We start from the raw sequence: 19,046 nt of genomic DNA, 5'->3' as shown, positions 1-19,046 counted from the left end.
TGATTTATTTGAAATGTTACCAAAACAATGAACTAGTCAAACCAATAAAATTTGATTTAAAACCAAATTTAAATACAGATATCGCTTTCGAATATTAGTGTAACTATATAACAGTGAAAAAAAGGTTTTGTTGATAGTCACAGCTATTCTCAATTTATTTGTTAACACAATTGTCCATGCATCAGATGCATTCCAAACAAACCAATTTGTTTAATTTCGAAGTTTCGTATTAATCTATATTCAAAACCAGTGAAAACACTCACCTCTGTTGTTTCGGGTGAGGTCGGACAAACTCAGCAACTGACATATCGGCTAGGCTCGGACTTAATAAAGGTAAGCCAGCAGTCGGCAATGGAAGCTGCCCCAGCAACGATGGTGAACCCTTGCCTAGAAACGGATGGGGATAAACCCGGCCCGATCCTAAATTTTCCACAGCTGAAAGCATTAGCCGTATTTCGTCCGATTGCTGCAACTCTGATGCCTCTGATCAATTGACTGTGTCTCCGATAGAAGGGAAGCAAATTTTACAATGCGCTTCGACAGATGAAAGATTGATTTCCATATAAGCGCAAATATCGATTCCCACTCAATACTTAACACGGTTTGCTTTGTTCACTTTTAGATTTATAGAATTCATTACACTAACAAGAACGAAAACATTTGTATACGACGCTTTATCATTCATTCAATTTGTAGCCGGATTCTTAAAAAAATATATCTACTGACGTCGTCAAAAACACTTATTGCACTCTTATTCGCTTTGATCCTCATCGAACTAATCGGATCTGTATTGTTGAATTTCTTAGTTATTTTTTCGTAGCATATACGATATGAACTTCAACACCTCGTGACCTGTTATTGCACTAACGCCCGAAAATGATCGCGTTGCACGTGACTGATTCTGTGTAGTGTAGATTCTCAATGCACGACGATCATCACATCACATACCCAACTTTCAGGTAACCAATCGTATACTATCTGAAACGACAAGAGAGAATTGAAGTACAATAAATTTTCCATACTATCTATAGTGAATACAAATAGTTCAGTAGTCTTCAAGAAATACAGCTGTATAGGTTTAAGTAAAAGCGTGTATCTTATTTAAATGAAAATGTGAAAATGACACAAAATTTGTGTTAGCAATGAATGATAAAATATTCTATACCTACGTATGTTTTATATTGCAGGTACTAAGTTGGCCGAAGTATAAGAGCAACGGGATATCTATTTTGGTAAATTATATCTTAATTAAGCACTTAAAGGAAGAAAAAAACGAGTACAAGACTTACTACAAGTACAGAGCTTTTTCGATTTTATCACGGTCAAAAAAAATTTCACCGTGAATTTGTCGAAACCGTGAATTCAGCGAATTTAAAAAAATGTATTTTTTGTGTTGGGTTTAATTGAAATTTATAATATTTTGAGTAAAATGCAGCACTTTCATAATTCAATGGAATATAAGTTCGGAATACAAAAAAATTGAACAAAAAAAAGTTAGTTCATGATGTTTTTCTCCACAGAAATTTGCAGCACCAATCTGTAGGGCTTTCTTTCTCAACTGCTCGAATAATACGTAAATTTTGCTCCGAAGTCAACGGAATACGTATTTAACGGTTCATTTTTCTCAGAATTATGACACAAATATATTGTAACAGATATGATACTTTGTTGCTCCAGAAAATTGATCAAATAAATTGGGTTAATTGAGTACACTTATACACATGCAATTACACAACGCACAAGTGGAAATGATGTTTCAAATAAACCTTTTTACAACATTATGTTTGATTAAGATTTTTTTAGAAAAAGCGTAATAAAAACAAAACAAAAAGGCGTGAGAAAATCGAGCGAGAGTTTGGCGAGTAGTGATAAAAACGACTATTGATAAAATCGAAAAAGCACTGTATATCTTTTTCGCCCCTTCGAATTAATTTTACTACAGTTGGATCATTTACTAATTTATATTTTAATCTTTTTGTTGACCCGTTTTAATTAGTGCATTTTGCACTGCGTAAATCGAATGATTCCTGGTCCAATGAGTATTAACGTACTATGCAACTCCAAATAAAATATATAAAAATAATTACCTACTATTATTGCTGCCAGGGGGCTTCGTAGTCGCAATGTTACAGACTACATTTTAACAACCTCGTAGTCGTGGATTCGAATCTTAGTAGAACTGATATCATTCGATTTCACCGGACTTAAGCATGGGTTTATTCTCAGGCTTCCCCTAAAACCCTTCCTTAACGTTGAAATTTACAAAACTTCGACTAATATCTCTTGACAAAAATAAGTCCTTCCTACAATAAAACTGAGGAAAACAGAGGGACATTCAGTTGAAACCTCTCCAAGGAATCGTAATTGGCGACAATATTGGCCGGAGGCAGCGAGGCTCGAAGTAAGTGAGCGTGAAAACGGAGAGTGAAAAAGCATACGCACAAGCCCGAATTATAATAAACAAGTTAACTACTCCCAATACCAGAGCCTGACAGTCATTTTCAATTGACAATTATCAGGTTATAATGACGCTTTGACCCGACGCTTTCAATTGAAAAGTTTTTGTATCATTTTTGAGCACTTCGTGAGTCACATGACACACAGTCGAAATCTCTTGCAGTGATTCTGACAACTGAAGGGCTTGGAATTGATACAAACGCTTTTCAATTGAAAGCGGAGATTATCACCATCACTCTCACATGACGAATCTCAATTGAAAATGGCAATGAGCGCTGACGGGGACAGAAGGCTTCCATACAGTACTTCACGCATATATAGGAAAGAGGAAGGAAATATTGATCGGAACATGCGTAACGTATTTATTGGATGCCATTGCCGTTCTAACTACGGCCTGCGATATTAGAAAACTACCATCAAACGACGCGATGCGATGTTAATTTGAATTGAGACGCTTAAGGGGTTATATCTACCAAAAAAAAATTTTTTTTCGCCATTTATTTTTATTGGCCTAATCATGCTAAAACTATCCAAGAATCAAAATCTAGTTTCGCTAAGCATCGCATGTCCGACATTGCGAAAGAGGCTAGGCGCAGCCATACATCAGATGACAAAAAGGAAGAAGTGGGAAATAAAACCCAGGAAGGACAATTTTACTGCGCAGGGATAGCTGACTGAAGGTAAAAAAATTATTAGGGGCTTTGTTATTGCGATTCTTAAGATTTATAGCTTTTTGGAACTTTAAACGCGTTTTTCTCAAAACCATGTTTTCAAAATCGGCGAGCAGTAGAACTGAAAAAGTTTACATCCGATTGACTTGAAATTTTAACTGTAGCTTCTTCATTAGATTATCTAGTGAAGTACACACGATTTTAGCGATTGATTAACAACAACCAAAGTTATAAACAATCAACGTCGATTTTTTTTTGTCGAAACAGAACTTTTTTTTTCAAACCGTTGCCATTTGGGAAGAAAAATTCTAAAAATATAATCATGTGTACTTCACTAGCGACACTTGTGTAGATAATGAAAATTTTTTTGTTTTGGTTATAGTAAAGTTGGGCACGACTTGTACTGCTCGCCGCGGAACAACTTTTAAAAAAGCGGCTCACGGCAATCGCTGCACAGCCGCCATTTTGGACCAAAAATAACAATAACAATATTTTTTCTATTCTTCAAGAGTTGCTCAATCCAATGATATTTTATTTATATACCTTACAACTCAAATGTCCTAAAAAAAATAATGAAAAAGCCTTGCTTTTTTGAGCATTTGGTAGATATAACCCCTTAAGGAAAGGAAAGAGTCTCTCCCTCCGTCACTCTCTCCGTCGATTGAAATAGTCATTAGTTTCATTTGAAATGATCCGAAAGAAGAAAGAAGGAAAGAGAGAAAGAAGTGATTCGTTGATATTAACCGAAAGGAATCAAGGGAAAATAAAACTGTTCGAATCGAAATGACAGCGCGAGTATATCAGCTTCATTGTTTTGTTTGGAAAATGTAGAGCCTTGCCCAATACTGATAACAATAATGTTCTGATCAATGTTTCTGATCGCAGTGATGACCCCACACGGGAATAAAAAGAAAGATGCTGTCCAAAATTAGAAATTTTAGAGGATTTCTACTTTTTCTTATTAATAAATTTGTAATCTTTTCATTAATTAAAAAGCGAAAAAAACTGCTACCCTAAAGCTCGAAATTGCTGCCCTAAAAATATTATAGCTTTCCTGTGAGTTTTGGTGCCCCAGCCATTACCAAAACGCGGCAGCTTATGTGAGAGTTCGTATAGTAATTGCTCACCAGGTTCAAGAGAAAAGTTATTTAAGTCTCGGAAATAATGTTAGTGGCTGGGGGCACCAAATGCACAGGAATGGTTAAAAACCTATAATCTTTATTTTTTTTTAAGTGTTGACCAGTGTTATTAAATTTTAATAATTTTTCCACAATTAACTTCAGATTAATTAACACATCATATTTTTATATGCCATTCCTCACTATAGGCTTGCTTTGTTTTTAATAAACTATTTTTTCAAAAACTTACCAAAAACTTGTCTTCGACAAATAAAACACAGTTAAAATCTTAAATCATTTTCAAAACGCGAATAACCAACAAGTTAGTGATCTTCAAGTTCAGGTAACTCCAATTTCTCTGAATGAATGTACATAACCTACACAACTCAACCGTTATTGCTGTATGCTATTGCGAAAAGATGCTTCATTTCTACATAACGACTTCTTTAGCACTAATAGAGACTACGGTAGTGCCCTAGTAGAAACGATCTTACTCACAATCGCATACGAGCGAGTCATTTCGTCGTTACAACAAACGAATCAACAACTATAGCCGGTTCGTTGATGACTGAGCTAACGCCGGGACAGACACATCCGATAACGGGCCGCACCGTTGTTGGTAAGAAATCAATGCGCAAACTCAATGCTTTGACGTTCGGGAAATATTCGGTGTTGTGTTGTTGATGGGAGACAACACCGGGCTGGGTTGGGCTGGAGTCAATGCTTTCCAAAGACCTAGACCGAGGCCATTCGGCCAGTGGTAGTGGTATGTGGCATTGGGTTGTGTCGAGGCCAATTCGTCCTTGAACACAGTCAAGCAAAACTGACGTCAGGGGAAAGAAAGTTAAGAGGTAAGTGTTTACTCTGGTGCACACCAGCCACCATTTCACAATTCACCTAGCAGCACATAACATCAATCTAGTTCATAACATCATTCGTAAGATTGTAAACAGACTTTTACTGTTCGAGTTGAATCTACACAGTTTTGATTCAAGAGGAATAGAGAGGAGTTTTTTTTTTGTTTGTTAGGGAATTAGAATTACGTTGTCCATTGATATGAACTTTTGTAATAAAAGAGAGGAGTTTAAAAATGGTAGATTTCGGTCTCAGTATGTTATGAACGACCCCTTTTATATTACATTGGTAAAGCAACAGGTTTTTGCTGACTGAAAAGCTTGGTATTCAGACAAGTGGGTATTTTTAGGGCTCCAGACTACATTCGAGTAATTTATATGTGTTGGTGTGGCATGAAGTCTTATAAAGAAGGGCATGGCTTCAACTTATAGCTCGAATGAATGAATGAATGAGCTATCAACATAAAGTTACAGTTTGAGCCAACCAACTGCTTTCAGTTAATACTTTAGTAATACAATAACAATTAAATGCAAAAGCTGAGGCAAAAGAGTGAAAATCTTGCTCAACTATCTTCATAACAAATACGGTAAGACAATTGGTGGGTAAAGTAATGAACAACTTTGTAGTTAACAAAAAAAGGTTGGATGTACTGGTATGAGCACGTCAGTGGGGCTCATAACTTCAGCTTAATGTAGCAAATAACCTTAGTATCATGTGTTTCGATAAATGTTACTGTTAAAATCGAATGAACAGATAAAATTACAAAAAAAAAATTCACAGAAGAAACTGTCATGTAAAAATAGAAATAAAAATCATTTATCTACGTCAAGGGTGGCCTACTCACAACATTTTTCATCACGATAAAGGCATATTCCAAGATGGCTTGACAAAGTAATTTATTTTAATTCTTTTATCACCAATATTTAGTGGTTAATTTGTGAGTTCGAAATCCAATTTGTGGTAATTTGGGGTTATGTGGTTCCCGAGAAATTTTCAAAAAACTGAGTCAAGCCATCTTGAACGTATGTCAATAACTTGTAATAGTCAAATTTTAGTTTGATGAACGTTGTTGAAGTACACTAAAGTTAAATTTGACTAATAAAAGTTATTGAAATATGTTAGAAACCAATACAAAGTGTAGACCGGCCCATAATACTGCTTGGCCCATAATACTGGGATGACTGTATACATCAATCGAAAGCTCTTAATTTTGGGTCACGGAAATGTAATTTTCAAAGTCATAATTACTAGTGTTTGTACAGAAATTTCAATCAACCGGTATATTAGTATTGAACATAAAGAACTCATTTGGTGCAAAATATTGATCAATTGTCAATTTTTTGACGCCAGGCTTGTTACTATAAATGGTTCGATTCCCAAAAAAATGTTTGAAAATTTGTCAATATTCACAGCGCTCCCAGCATATGATAATTAGGGTGGGACAAAAAATAAATTCTAGCTCCCATGCACTTTTCGTGTTTCTTATGTGTCCTATAACAACCGTATAACTTTTCAGATCGATTGGTTAAACTATAATGTTGCTGTAAAAATTCAGACATTCAATCAGTTTGGGGTGAATAACTTTTTCCACAAGCATCGTAGCACCTTACGGTCTTCAGAAGAGTTTTTCCCAGGAAAATTTCCTAGAAATGGCATGTATCGATATATTTTTAAGAGTCAACTGGACATCTCTAGAAAAAAAGTTTTAAAAAAGTGAATTTTCCCATATAAAATCGTATGAAAACATTAAAAATCGGGCGCAAAAATATAGTTCCCCCGATCGATCTGAAAAGTTACACGGTTTTTATAGGACCCATAAGGAACACGAAAAGTGCATGGGAGCGAAAAAAAAACACCATCGCTTTTTTTCCCATATAACCGTGTCCCAGTCTAATGATAATACCGCTTAACGTGAATCGAGTGATGGTATTTTGTGGAACATTTACTTAAGCTACAGAAAAAAATATAGCAGCACCAAAAAGCGACAAAAACACTTTTATTTTTATTTTTGCCAGCTTTTTGTTCTAGGTACTCCTCTGTGCGACGGTGTGACTAGTAGCTTAACAGACCCGCGGGCAGCAGACATCTTTTTTATAACTTTGCACAAAAGTTAGCACATATGCATGGAAAAATAACAGAAGAGCAACATTAAGTTGAATCCCGGCAGCTTATTCGAACATTCAAATATTTCCGAAACATTTCTCAAAATCTAGGTGATGAAAAAGTGATAATTATTGTTTGCAATACCTATTGGTTCTGAAAAATAATCCGTCGAAGTTGGATTGCTTTTCTTTGTAAGTACATTTTTGTTACCGATATCCTTTTTGACAACAAATTTACACATATCCATTCTGCGCCTATTGGGCTACCTATAATAACAAGTGTGTTGGCTAAGTTCCCCGAATCTCGATCTTTACCATATTCCCCACACGCACGCTTAGTATAGCAGTGATAAACACCGCAAACAGCCAACGCCACAAGCGGCCAGCAGCGTCATCAACAAATGAACAAAACGTAGAACTACGTGAACGATACAACACAAATTTCTGTATAAACACTAGTAATTATGACTTAAAAATTACATTTTCGTGAACCACAAATTAAGAGCTTTCGATTGATGTATATATCATCGTTGTCCGATTCATTTGAAGAAAAATCATGTTTCAAGATGGCTTGACTCAGTTTTTTGAAAATTTCTCGGAAACCACTTAACCACAAATTACCACAAATTGGATTTCGAACTCACAAATTAACAAATTGAGCCATCCTGATATATGCATAATAAAGGGTATATTTCTAGTTGTATCAAAAAGGAAGTTTGATAATATTCACATGCTGCTGAAGTTATATAATTATAGCTAAGCTCATGGATGTAATAAATAACTACTGAACCATTTCTGACAAAAATATGATAGAAATTTTTGAAATATGTAAACCTTACGTTTGAAACTTCAGTCGTTCCAAATATTTATGTTATTACCATATATTATTGCATTGGTTTTTCTTAGATATTACAAATATATATACAAATAGATATTATGCAATATTATATTTCCGATGTGATTTCACACCGTGGGGGCATCGCATATCAACTCTTCAGCATATCAAACAGGGTAGGAAACCTATTCCAAGCAGCATATGGAGCCTGCTGAGTATTCAAACGATAGTGTGAGGTGAAATACAAACATAAGCAAATCAATTTGTTTATTATCTTTCTATCAATACTTGTCTTCAAATTGTAAAACTGATTTAGCAAACTCTATCAGTAATCAATTAAAGTTTCCAATCGAGGGACGCTATTTCGATCACACCGAACTTATTTTAAGCAGTCTGCATATTTTTTGCAGGCGATCTTTCGCCTGAGGGACGCTATTTCGATCACGCAATCGAGGGACGCTATTTCGATCACACCGAACTTATTTTAAGCAGTCTGCATATTTTTTGCAGGCGATTTTTCCAGCTAGCTGGCATCCCGCCATGTTTCAAGGGCTAACATCTCAGTGTGTGTATAAACGAGAAAGCATATCACTGCCACTTTTTATACGCATAACATAGCAACATAGCATCTGTCAGTGGGGCCCGCGAATCGTGGATCTATATATATATATATGGGTCATTCTATACGAAGTGACCACGAAAAGGCACAAACTTGGACACGACCATCACAAATTTTGCTCAAAGTTGGGAGAATTATTCACCTACTGTCACTTTGGAAAAATCCCAAATTTGGTGTCGATTGGAATACCCCCCGCTCTGTGGGACCCCCCTGTTTATTGCAAAGTCACGCATTTTTCATTCAAAATTTCTTTTTTTCTTTTTCCTACAATTCATAGTAAACTTCGTAATTAATTTTTTTTTACAATTTATAGACGTAAAACACCCGAAAAATAGTGATAGATGAATTTTGAAGAAAATAAACCAAGGAATCCAGAAAAAATATTATTATTGACCGGAAGTGTTGCCAGATGGATTATTTTTGTATTTTAAAACTAACTTTTTTCGTATCACTTGAAATGACAGGGCGAAAAAAGTAACCGCGCATCACTACGAGGAGAAAGAGAGAGCATTCTCTCTCGGACAATTTGAGTGTCTGAAGCGAAAACCTTTTTGATATTTTGCCTGAGCAAGAAGTCGGTGAATTGGAAGTTACTAGTAATGAAACTATACAAAATGTCAATTCTTTTTAAAAGAAGAACTAACTAACTATTTCTTCTGAATATAATATTTCCAGAAAGGAACTTTTTACGTTTGTTTCTGATGTTAAAGTTACCTACCAAATTGGCCGTAGAGGCGAATGCCACTTATTAGCCGACTCAGTAGAGGGTCGTGATCGTCTTGTTCAGTATTTAATTGACAAGATGTACAATTTTTATACGTACGACACTAAGAACGCCAAGTCGTTCAAGGTTCTCTTGAAAGATCTCACCAACAATTAAACCGTTGATGAGGTCGAAATTGCTTTGACAGAATTACTTGACATAGCCCCTACCCAAGTAATTCTTATGAAACAAAAATACGAGGTGAATATAGTCAGAGAACTGGAGTTTCCCTCGTAAACTATTTAGTTCGTTTTTAACTGTAGTGAGCATGCTTGTCATTCTCCTCAGTATGTGAAATGAGCGGAGAAAAAATTCACCGCGCACTTCCCCCTTTCAGTATGTGCCTGCGTGTAGTAAATGCTTTCACCACACTGCTTCTTTCTCCACTCCGAAGTGTATCAACCAACTTACAGAGAGACAAACACACTTCCAGCTCACCCCACATCTGGTAGAAACAAAAGGGGTGAATCACTCTACAGAGAAAACGCAGAAGTACACCACAGTGTCCACTGACGAGTAGTCCGGAAAGTGAAAAAAACCTACCGGGCAAAAGTGTAGTCCTCGTGTAACTACACCGCGAAAACGAATTCAACCAGGGTAAACTAGACCGGCACGAGCAACGCAGTCTATTTTTTTTCTCCCTTTTCCTCTTCTACCCTGCTATTTTCCATCCCCCCCTTTTCCTCTTCTACCCTGCTATTTTCCCTCCCCCCCCCCTTTCCTCTTCTACCATGCACAAGAAACAAACTGTAAAACGCACCGCAGATAGCTCTCCTGTGGAATTATTGTGCGTGATGTCCATACGTGTGAGAAAGTACACCATAGTTCATTGTCTCGCACGAAAGAGATTTCAGATTTCACCGCGGTGCTTCCAGGAAGCTCACCAGATAAAAATCGTCCGTCGTTCTCTTCTAACATGTTCGTTGATTTGCTCTTTAGTATGAGAGCAGTTGTTTTCGCCAGTCTTGTCCATTTACTCATCTTTGTGTATTTATAAACACATAAATTGCATCACATCAGTTTTTTAGTAGGCATTGTGATGAGCAAGAAAAAAGCACAACCTTATTGAGCGATGCCCATGCGCGTAGGGAGTGTGGAATATAACTAAACACATGAGTAGGCGAGCCAAAGCTGCGTGCTGCTGAGTAAATTTACTGTGTCTGGGCTAAATTTATCATAGACCTGCACTGCCGGTAACCGCAAGTCAGTCCCATCTGTAATTTTGTCAATTTGAGTAAGCATCGTATTTTGACCTAGCTTTGAGTATATTTTCAGATGTACCGATAAAAAATAGTGGTTTGTTCAACAAAGGTGGAAATCAATACCAAGTCGAATTGTCACATTAGGCAAAGTAACCGCAAGTCAGTCCCAGAAGAAAAATAACCGAAAGTCAGTCCCGATTTACAAAAAAACATGCATAATACAACAGTAAAATAAATGGGGAGTAAAAGAGAGTTCGATACGACCGTTTAGATGAAAATAAGTTATCTAGTAATAATTATCAATTATTGGGATAATTTTTTAGTTTGAATTGGTGATGAATTTATGTGGAGCAATTTTCTGCTAATACGAATTCAAGTCAATTTTTTTTCTTGGTTCGCTTCTTCGTGGATCTATCCACAAAATCTTGAGTATCGAAAAAACTTCCATCAGAATCCAGGAAATCGTTCCAAGAAATCTCCAAAGGTGATGCTCGAACCTCAAATGGATTTGGATCATCTTGACATTTGTTGTCGGATGAACCAACTGCAGTTCCGGCTTCAGTTTCTTTATCCGAGTCCTCACCGGATAAGCTTTCATCGGTTCCGTACATCATGAGATTTTCCAACGTCGACATTTCTTAAAAGGTTCTCATGGACATACACTTCCTAACAGCGAAGGATTGTCAGTTTTCCACGGCAACGAATAACAACACGTCAACACGCACTATAGTTTCAACATGGCAATGTGACTGACTTGCGGTTACTTTTCTCTTCGGTGTAGAATGTAACGGCAAGTCAGTCACACTCAAGGTTTTTATCATAAAATCAATTATATCAATGGTTTTTACGACGTAATTAGTGCGGGCTAGTATGCAAACTATATATTAGCATGAATATTGTCAAAATAATTCATCTTAAATAAGTGATAACTGAGCGTAAATGAAATATCTTTCGAAGCTGTTTTCTCGTTTTAACATTTTTACAGATGGGACTGACTTGCGGTTACCGGCAGTGCACCGTGATAGTAAAAAAACTTAGTGAGCATAGCGCAGAGCCCTACGTAAACGCTACAGAACATGTTATTAAGGAAACAGTCAGAAAAGTTTTCCCAGCTAGAATTTTCATCATAGTGCTCTTATCAATGAGCAAGAAATGTGCGCTATCTACATTTTATCAGTTGCAATCGAGAAAGTCTCTCTGCGGGAGCTTTATGCGCTTACTCTTTACAATACAAGCTTTCTGATGTTGCGTATTTTGCTTTCTTCACACAGTGTGCTTTCTTTCAGCGCGCGAAAAAAACAATCAACTCATCCGTTTTTTTCTACATACTTCAGTGTTCTGTGCAAATTATATGAGCCTCTTTGTTTCAGACGATGAGACTGGTTTTCGCAGTGCAAGATGTTCTCCTGCACTCTAGAGATTTCCACGCATATCCACCAAGGCCGTACTTGCATACGATATGACCATGGATCTAATTTCTGTAACATGGACCAAAAATGCCATTATTGTGGAAACTCTCACAAAAAGGACACATGTCCAGTGAAAGAGAGTAAAAATTTTCGGTGCGACAATTGTAACGGTAACCATATGTCCAATTTTCACGAATGCCCCGTTCGTTTAGCCATTGTTAAGGCAAGATAGGGTAAACAAAATTCAATTTTCAATCATTGTTTTCTAGCATGGATAGATTTGGAGAAAATAAAGTTTTCATAAGAACGCGTACATTAGTGACATCAAACTCGTTTTTCTCTAAATCTGTGCATGCTGGAATAAATCTTTCAGCATCTTTGGATTCAGAAGAAGTTACTCTAGAAATATAGAGCTTGAAAATTGAAGAGCTAAGTTGAAGCCTACTGTGGGAGACTGAGAAAATCAGGTTTCCATGAAAATACGTGCTTTAGTGAATTTAAACTAGTTTTTCTCAAAATATTTGCATGCTAAAATAAATATTTCATCGCGTATTGATTCAGGAGACCTTACTTCAAAAATGTAGAGCTTAAAATTTGAAGAACGATTTTCTCATTTGATTTTTTATGAAAATGCGTAGTTTTGTAATTTTGTACTGAAATAATTTGGAAGCTCCAAAATTCACACTTACATACTATATTTCATCTATCTGACATGATTTGATACATGGAGCAATTGATGCGTATGAAAATTCCCAGTGTTTGCTCAATCTGTTTGAAAAATCAGAAAAAAACACAAACATATTTGCGACTCACAAAAACGGGGAGGGGTCCAGAGGGGTGGCATCTTTAACAAAACTTGGAGCAACTATTTCCCTTGAATAAAATTTCAAGTTTTTCCAAATCGGCCGTTCCAGTGCCGAGAACGAGCATTTTCAAAAAACAAGTTCCGTCCCGGGTCTTTACGGGTTAATATGGAGGGTAAACAAAAAGCGGTAGAAAATAAAAATACATTTATTACCCCAGCTAATATTGCTACCGAAAATATTTTTTCTAATGTCAACTGACATTCGGCAGGTAAACTTTCTTTCCTGCAACAGGCAATGGTCGATAGCCTAGTGAACGCCATGTTGCAGGCAAATTCCTTATTTGAAGCAACTCAAATTGGAACAAATTTTACGCTTAAAATTGTTTCTAATTTTAAGTTGAACAATGATTGCGAATAAATCAATCAAAATTTTTTGATTGATTATTATTTTTTTGAATCTTTTGAATTGGAATGCTCACTCATTGAAAGCCAATGAGGATTTTTGATTTTTCAACAGTAAATAATGTGCACAATGCAATTATTACTGAAACCTTTTGTGAAGCCTAACAATAAATTAAAATATGATCCCAATTACGTGGATCATAGATATGACAGAAATCAGGATTCCGGCGGTGGAGTAGCAATTGTTATCCATCGCCGAATCAAACATCGAGCTTTTCCCCATCCTGAGACAAAAGTTATTGAAACTTTGGGAATTGAAGTTCAAACAGGACTTAGGATTTTTTTTATTGCCGCAGCATATTTACCATTCCAATGCACACGCGAGCACAAAAATTATTTTAAAAGTGATTTACAAAAACTCACCAGAAATCGTTTAAAATTTTTCATAATCGGCGATTTTAATACTAAACATCGATCATGGAATAATTCTCAAAGTAATTCCAATGGCAAAATTTTATTCAATGATTGTTACTCAGGATACTATTTTGTCTCCGAATAGTCCTACATGTTTTTCTTCTGTAAGAAATCCATCAACAATTGATTTGGTGCTAACAGATCAAAATCATGTATGTAGTGAATTGATCACACATGCTGACTTTGATTCTGACCATCTCCCAATAACTTTTTCTATAGCACATGAATCAGTTTTAAGCTCTGTATGCTCTGTTTCTAATTATAACAAGGATAAGAGGAAAGATATAAAACTCATATTGAGAGTAATTTCAATAACGAGCTGGATTCGCAAAACGAAGTGAATATAGATTTCGCTTTGGAAGCATTAAAATGTACAACTATTCTCAAGTGAAGGCTCAAGTGAAATTTGATTCACCAATAATTGACGAAAATCTTCAACTTCTAATTCGTTTGAAAAATGTCCGCAGACGTCAATATCTACGTTCTCGTGACCCTATTTTTAAAATTATTTATAAAGATTTACAGAAAGAGATTAAACATAGATTTACCTTTCTGAGAAATCAAAACTTTGAGACTAAAGATGAAAAATTGAAACCATATTCAAAACCCCTTTGGAAACTGTCGAAGATTTTTAAGAAACCTTCAAAGCCTATTCCAGTTTTAAAAGATGGTGAACGTTTTCTTGTATTGTGACTTGCTCAGCAGTTTGAGAGTGTTCATAAATCAAATTTGAATTTTGTGAGTCCAATTGAAAATGAAGCCACACGTCAATTTGATTTTATTTCTTTCCAGATTTTTTTACCTGCAGAAATAATTGAAACTAACTTGAATAAGAATAAATAAATTATTTCAAAAATTCGATGGAATCTTTAACATATCAATCAAACATCCATCTGAGAGCACAATGGAATTTTTACTGAAAATTTCCAGTTGCTGCTTCAAAATTGCATATTTTATGGAAAAATGCAAAAATTACTCCAATTTTAAAGCCGAATAAGAATTTAGCTTTCCCAGCTGGTCCCAAGGTACGATGCTGGCCTAACAAGCCAGTCGTCGTAGGTTCGAGTCTCGGCTCGGGAGAAGACTGTTAGTGTCAGTAGGATTGTAGCGCTAACCCCGCAATTGTCCTGTACCCTAAACAGTTGGCTACGAAGTCTGTGTAATAATAAACAGAAGGTCGAGTTCCAAATCGGAATGTAGCACCAAGGCTTTGCTTTTTTTTTTTAAATCCAGCTAAGGTTTCAAGTTATCGACCAATCAGTTTGCTTTCTTCAATAAGTAAACTGTTTGAGAGAATTATTCTTAACAGAATGATGTCACACATCAACGGAAATTCAATTTTTGCACATGAACAGTTTGGATTTCGCCATGGGCATTCCACTACTCATCAATTGCTCAGAGTTACTAATATGATACGAGCTAACAAATCTGAAGGTTATTCCACTGGAGCTGCTCTTTTAGACATAGAAAAAGCATTCGACAGTGTTTGGTATAAAGGTTTGATTGCGAAATTGCAAACATTTAATTTTCCAATTTTCCTAACCAAAGTTTTAAAAAATTATCTTACTGATCGAACGCTGCAGGATGTCTATCAGAATCCAAAATCGGATAGATTTCCTGTCAGAGAAGGTGTGCCTCAAGGTTCAGTCTTGGGACCAGCCCTGTACAACATATTCGCTTTAGATCTTCCTGATTTGCCTTCAGGATGCACAAAGTCATTGTTCTGCGATGACACAAGCATTTCCGTAAAAGGAAAAAGTCTTCGTGTCATAAAAAAACATAAAATTGAGTACCTAGCAACAATTTCATTTATATTTTTTTTAATGCGAAGTACGCGTACCATTAACCTAGTACATTCTTTGGTATGTATTAATTATTGAGGTTGGATGCGGCATTTTTCTTTATTATATTTTACAAGCCTCGAACCCCCAACGTTCCGATCACTGCTCTTGATCCCTATCCTCAGAGTCATTCTACGATGCTGCATGTCAAAGAATTTTATCAAGTACTGTTGAACGCCTCAAATCGTATGAACCTGTAAATCGTATATCATGTCACTTATTGTCTTCAATGTTGACCCAAATCTATTTAGGGGCCATCCACATACCACGTGGACAGATCTTCTAGGAAATAGATTTTAAAAACCAGGGTTGCTGGAAGGGACATTTTAATTTAAATTATATTTGACATAAAAATGGTATTATTGTTTACTATTCAACGATTTCGTGTTTCATAATAGACGATTTTAACTGTCACGAAAAAGTAAATTATATAAAATTCATTATGCAATCCTTTTACAATTGTTATAGGAGTTCTCATGGAATATGAATATCAACGTGGATCACATAATTTAGAAATCGTACAATTTTGCACTGCAATTAAGTTTACCACTGTAGACAAATCTACTGCGATGAAACCTGATTTTTTGTGTGCATTTATACGAGGAACAATATGCAGTTATATATCACGGACTGTACGTCCCATATATGATGAAAGATAACTTGAACTGGTTATAACAGGAACTTTATACAATTTCGATTGAAACTGGATGTTTATACGATTTTGTATTGCCATTTTTATACGATTTCTGGTTATCTGAGGGGCTTCTTTCCTCAAGCCAAACAATAATCACGTTGTCAAAATGAATGGGGATATTTTAAATTGGTCTAACAAGGTCAAGTACTTGGGACTAATTTAAGATGGAAAACCTATTTTCAAAGAGCACATTGAGAGTATACAAGAAAGTGCATCAAATTTACGAGATGTTTATATCCTCTCATTAACAGGAATTCTAAACTTTGTTTAAAGAACAAGCTTTTGATTTACAAACAAATTTTTAGACCAGCAATGCTGTATGCTGTACCGATCTGGTCAAGTTGCTGTTCAACAAGGAAGAAAACGCTTCAAAGGATTAAGAATAAAATTCTGAAAATGATTTTGAAGCGTTTTTCTTTCACTTGGTACACTCGAATTATATAGACTTACTGGTGTTGAAACATCAGAAGCTATGTCAAATAAAATTATTACCAATTTTCGACAAAAACCGTTGCAATCCTCAATTGCTACGATAAGCTCTCTTCATAGTCAATAATTTAGGAATCAAGTTAGTTGCAAGTTTATTTTCTTTATTTGGCAAGTAGTGTCAGATGTGCATCCCTCGGTGTCGTAACTAGCGCGCCCTATGTATGAGAAGAACGGCAGTATATCTCCCGGTGGTAATATACTGTGGTGAGAGCGATGAATTAGACAGCGGACGTCAGATACATCAGCGGGGTGATTTGGCGATAAAGTAAGATGGTATAAAGTTGAAAACGTGGTATTCTTAGCTAAACTTTGGAATTAAAACTAGTTAAACCTAAATAATTTTATATTGGGTGGTGGTAAAAATTGCTAGTGATTTTGAAACGTGAGGTTAAAGGCCTAATTATATATTATTTAAAACTTGAACCTAATTTATTCATTAAAACTAATCCAAGCTAATATAGTGGCAAGCGCAGATAGCGCATTATTAGAAGAAGATTGAGGTTAAAACTAAACGTAAGCACAAATTATTATAATTAAACATCATACATCTAAAGAAAACTCGTATCCGTAGGAAATTAAAGCGCAATAAACTTCGCAACGAATAAAGTGCTACGATTTTGGAAACTACACAATCGATCTTCATTGTTGTAACAGTGTTGAGAAGTCACCATTTGTGATTGGACACACACACTTATTATTTACTAACATTTATCATAAATACTTAAGCTGCTAACAAACCCCCTATTAAAAAAAGTAGGTACAGTCTCAAATAGGAATGTAGCGGCACCAAGGCTTTGCTAACATTCAACGAAATAAAGAATTGTATGATTTTGGAAATGATATTTTAGGTCACAAAAAAGTGGCTTGTTATCGTTGAAAAATTTTCCAGACGTTTGTAAATGAACCTCGAGAGAGTCTAAACCGAAAAATGGTTTTTTATCACATAAAATAAATTTTTTGTTAAATTATTGCGATTAGTAAGTTGACTAATTATTGTTTCACATGCATTTTTAGATATACACAATCAAGATAAACTAGGATAACTAAAATAAAAAGATTCAATAATGATTCACGGAGCTGAATACTATATTTCTCGAATAATGCGAACCGATAGAATAAATAGAATATTCTTCATGCTGATGATGTACCGTAAAATCCTCAGTCATACCGATACATGAGAAAACCTCCTAACCTTACAGCTACGTGTCTAGAGGTGATGTTTATAAATAGGTTTTCTCAGCTCATATAGAGAAAAACAAACGTTTGATAACATTGCTCGTGGGCTTAGCTCTTTATATTCCTTGTGTGGAAAAGCCCCGGTCTGGGCATCTGGTACTATGTCGATGTACAGGGTTTTCTGTATTGAGCGCGGGCAGCCGTACTGGCACTTTTATTCGATGACAGAAGCCATCAAAACTCTCAATATACGTCTGACGTATAAGCGCACAGCTATTTATATGAACTGTATTTGCTTCAGTTGATTATGATATTGATTCCAGAAATTTTATTGACGCTTGCCTACACGTGGACAAAGCAGTTTATCGCAAAAAAAACTTAAATTATATTTTTTACAAACTTTCTTTATTTCCTGGAAGCTTCATCATGTTTAATTCAAGTTTAATTCATTCAACTTAAACTTTGATACAAAATGCAAATAGCTACAAACTGCTAGCTCAGTCGAACGATGTTGCAAAGTATTTGAAATAATAATTATACGTCTAGTGGTTTTTAGAATTTATTTATAAACCTACTTTCCAAAAATATTATTACATGTGAAGTTTGAGGAACATTTTTTTTTACAAACAGGGACTGTGGTAAGTAATTTGTTTTTTTCCTAAATATAAATTGAATCTTAAAGGTTTCCTGTTTTTGTTTTAAAACCCCCAAGCACAGAACTTAATCTATTGATCCGAAGCATCTATGCCAAAAATAAATACAAATGCAATAAAGGATGAACTCTTTGTATGCGTTATAATACTTAAAACTAAAAAAACCCAAATTAATCTACCTAGCAGTGAGACCCAGCCTTTCTCATTCAAACTTATTATTTTTTTAAATAGATTTACACGAACACTTCAATTTTCAGAAAAAATACACCTTGATAACACTGTATTGTGCTACAAATGAAAAAAAATCCAGAACTCCTATAGTGACCTAGGTTGTAGGTCTTGTTTAGTGTAACATTCGCTCATGCTAAAAATTTTCCAAACGTCCACAAAATCTGAAGTTATGGTCAAAATACGGTTTTTTGGACCTCAGTGCATACAGCTTTTTTTAACTCAGTCATTTCCTGACCGATTTTCAATATTT

General features: G+C 35.5%; 1 protein-coding gene across 5 annotated transcripts in view; it reads right to left on the bottom strand.

Moving 5' to 3' along the window:
- LOC129719195 (uncharacterized) overlaps nucleotides 1-19,046 on the bottom strand; it is a 218,412-nt gene that overhangs the window by 82,955 nt on the left and 116,411 nt on the right. For 4 of the 5 annotated variants that reach the window (XM_055670699.1, XM_055670702.1, XM_055670703.1 and 1 more), the window contains one exon: nucleotides 264-978. In XM_055670699.1, coding sequence (XP_055526674.1) covers nucleotides 264-445 — 182 coding nt within the window. In that variant the 5' untranslated portion in view covers nucleotides 446-978. Of the gene's footprint in view, nucleotides 1-263; nucleotides 979-4,496; nucleotides 4,624-4,744; nucleotides 4,792-19,046 lie in introns of those variants that run through there. The other variant, XM_055670700.1, reaches the window with a different exon arrangement.

Source organism: Wyeomyia smithii, chromosome 1 (genome assembly GCF_029784165.1).
Source record: "Wyeomyia smithii strain HCP4-BCI-WySm-NY-G18 chromosome 1, ASM2978416v1, whole genome shotgun sequence".
Taxonomy (NCBI): Eukaryota; Metazoa; Arthropoda; class Insecta; order Diptera; family Culicidae; genus Wyeomyia; species Wyeomyia smithii.
The sequence above is the reverse complement of the archived record's forward strand: the minus strand, read 5'-3'. Positions and strand labels throughout refer to the sequence as shown.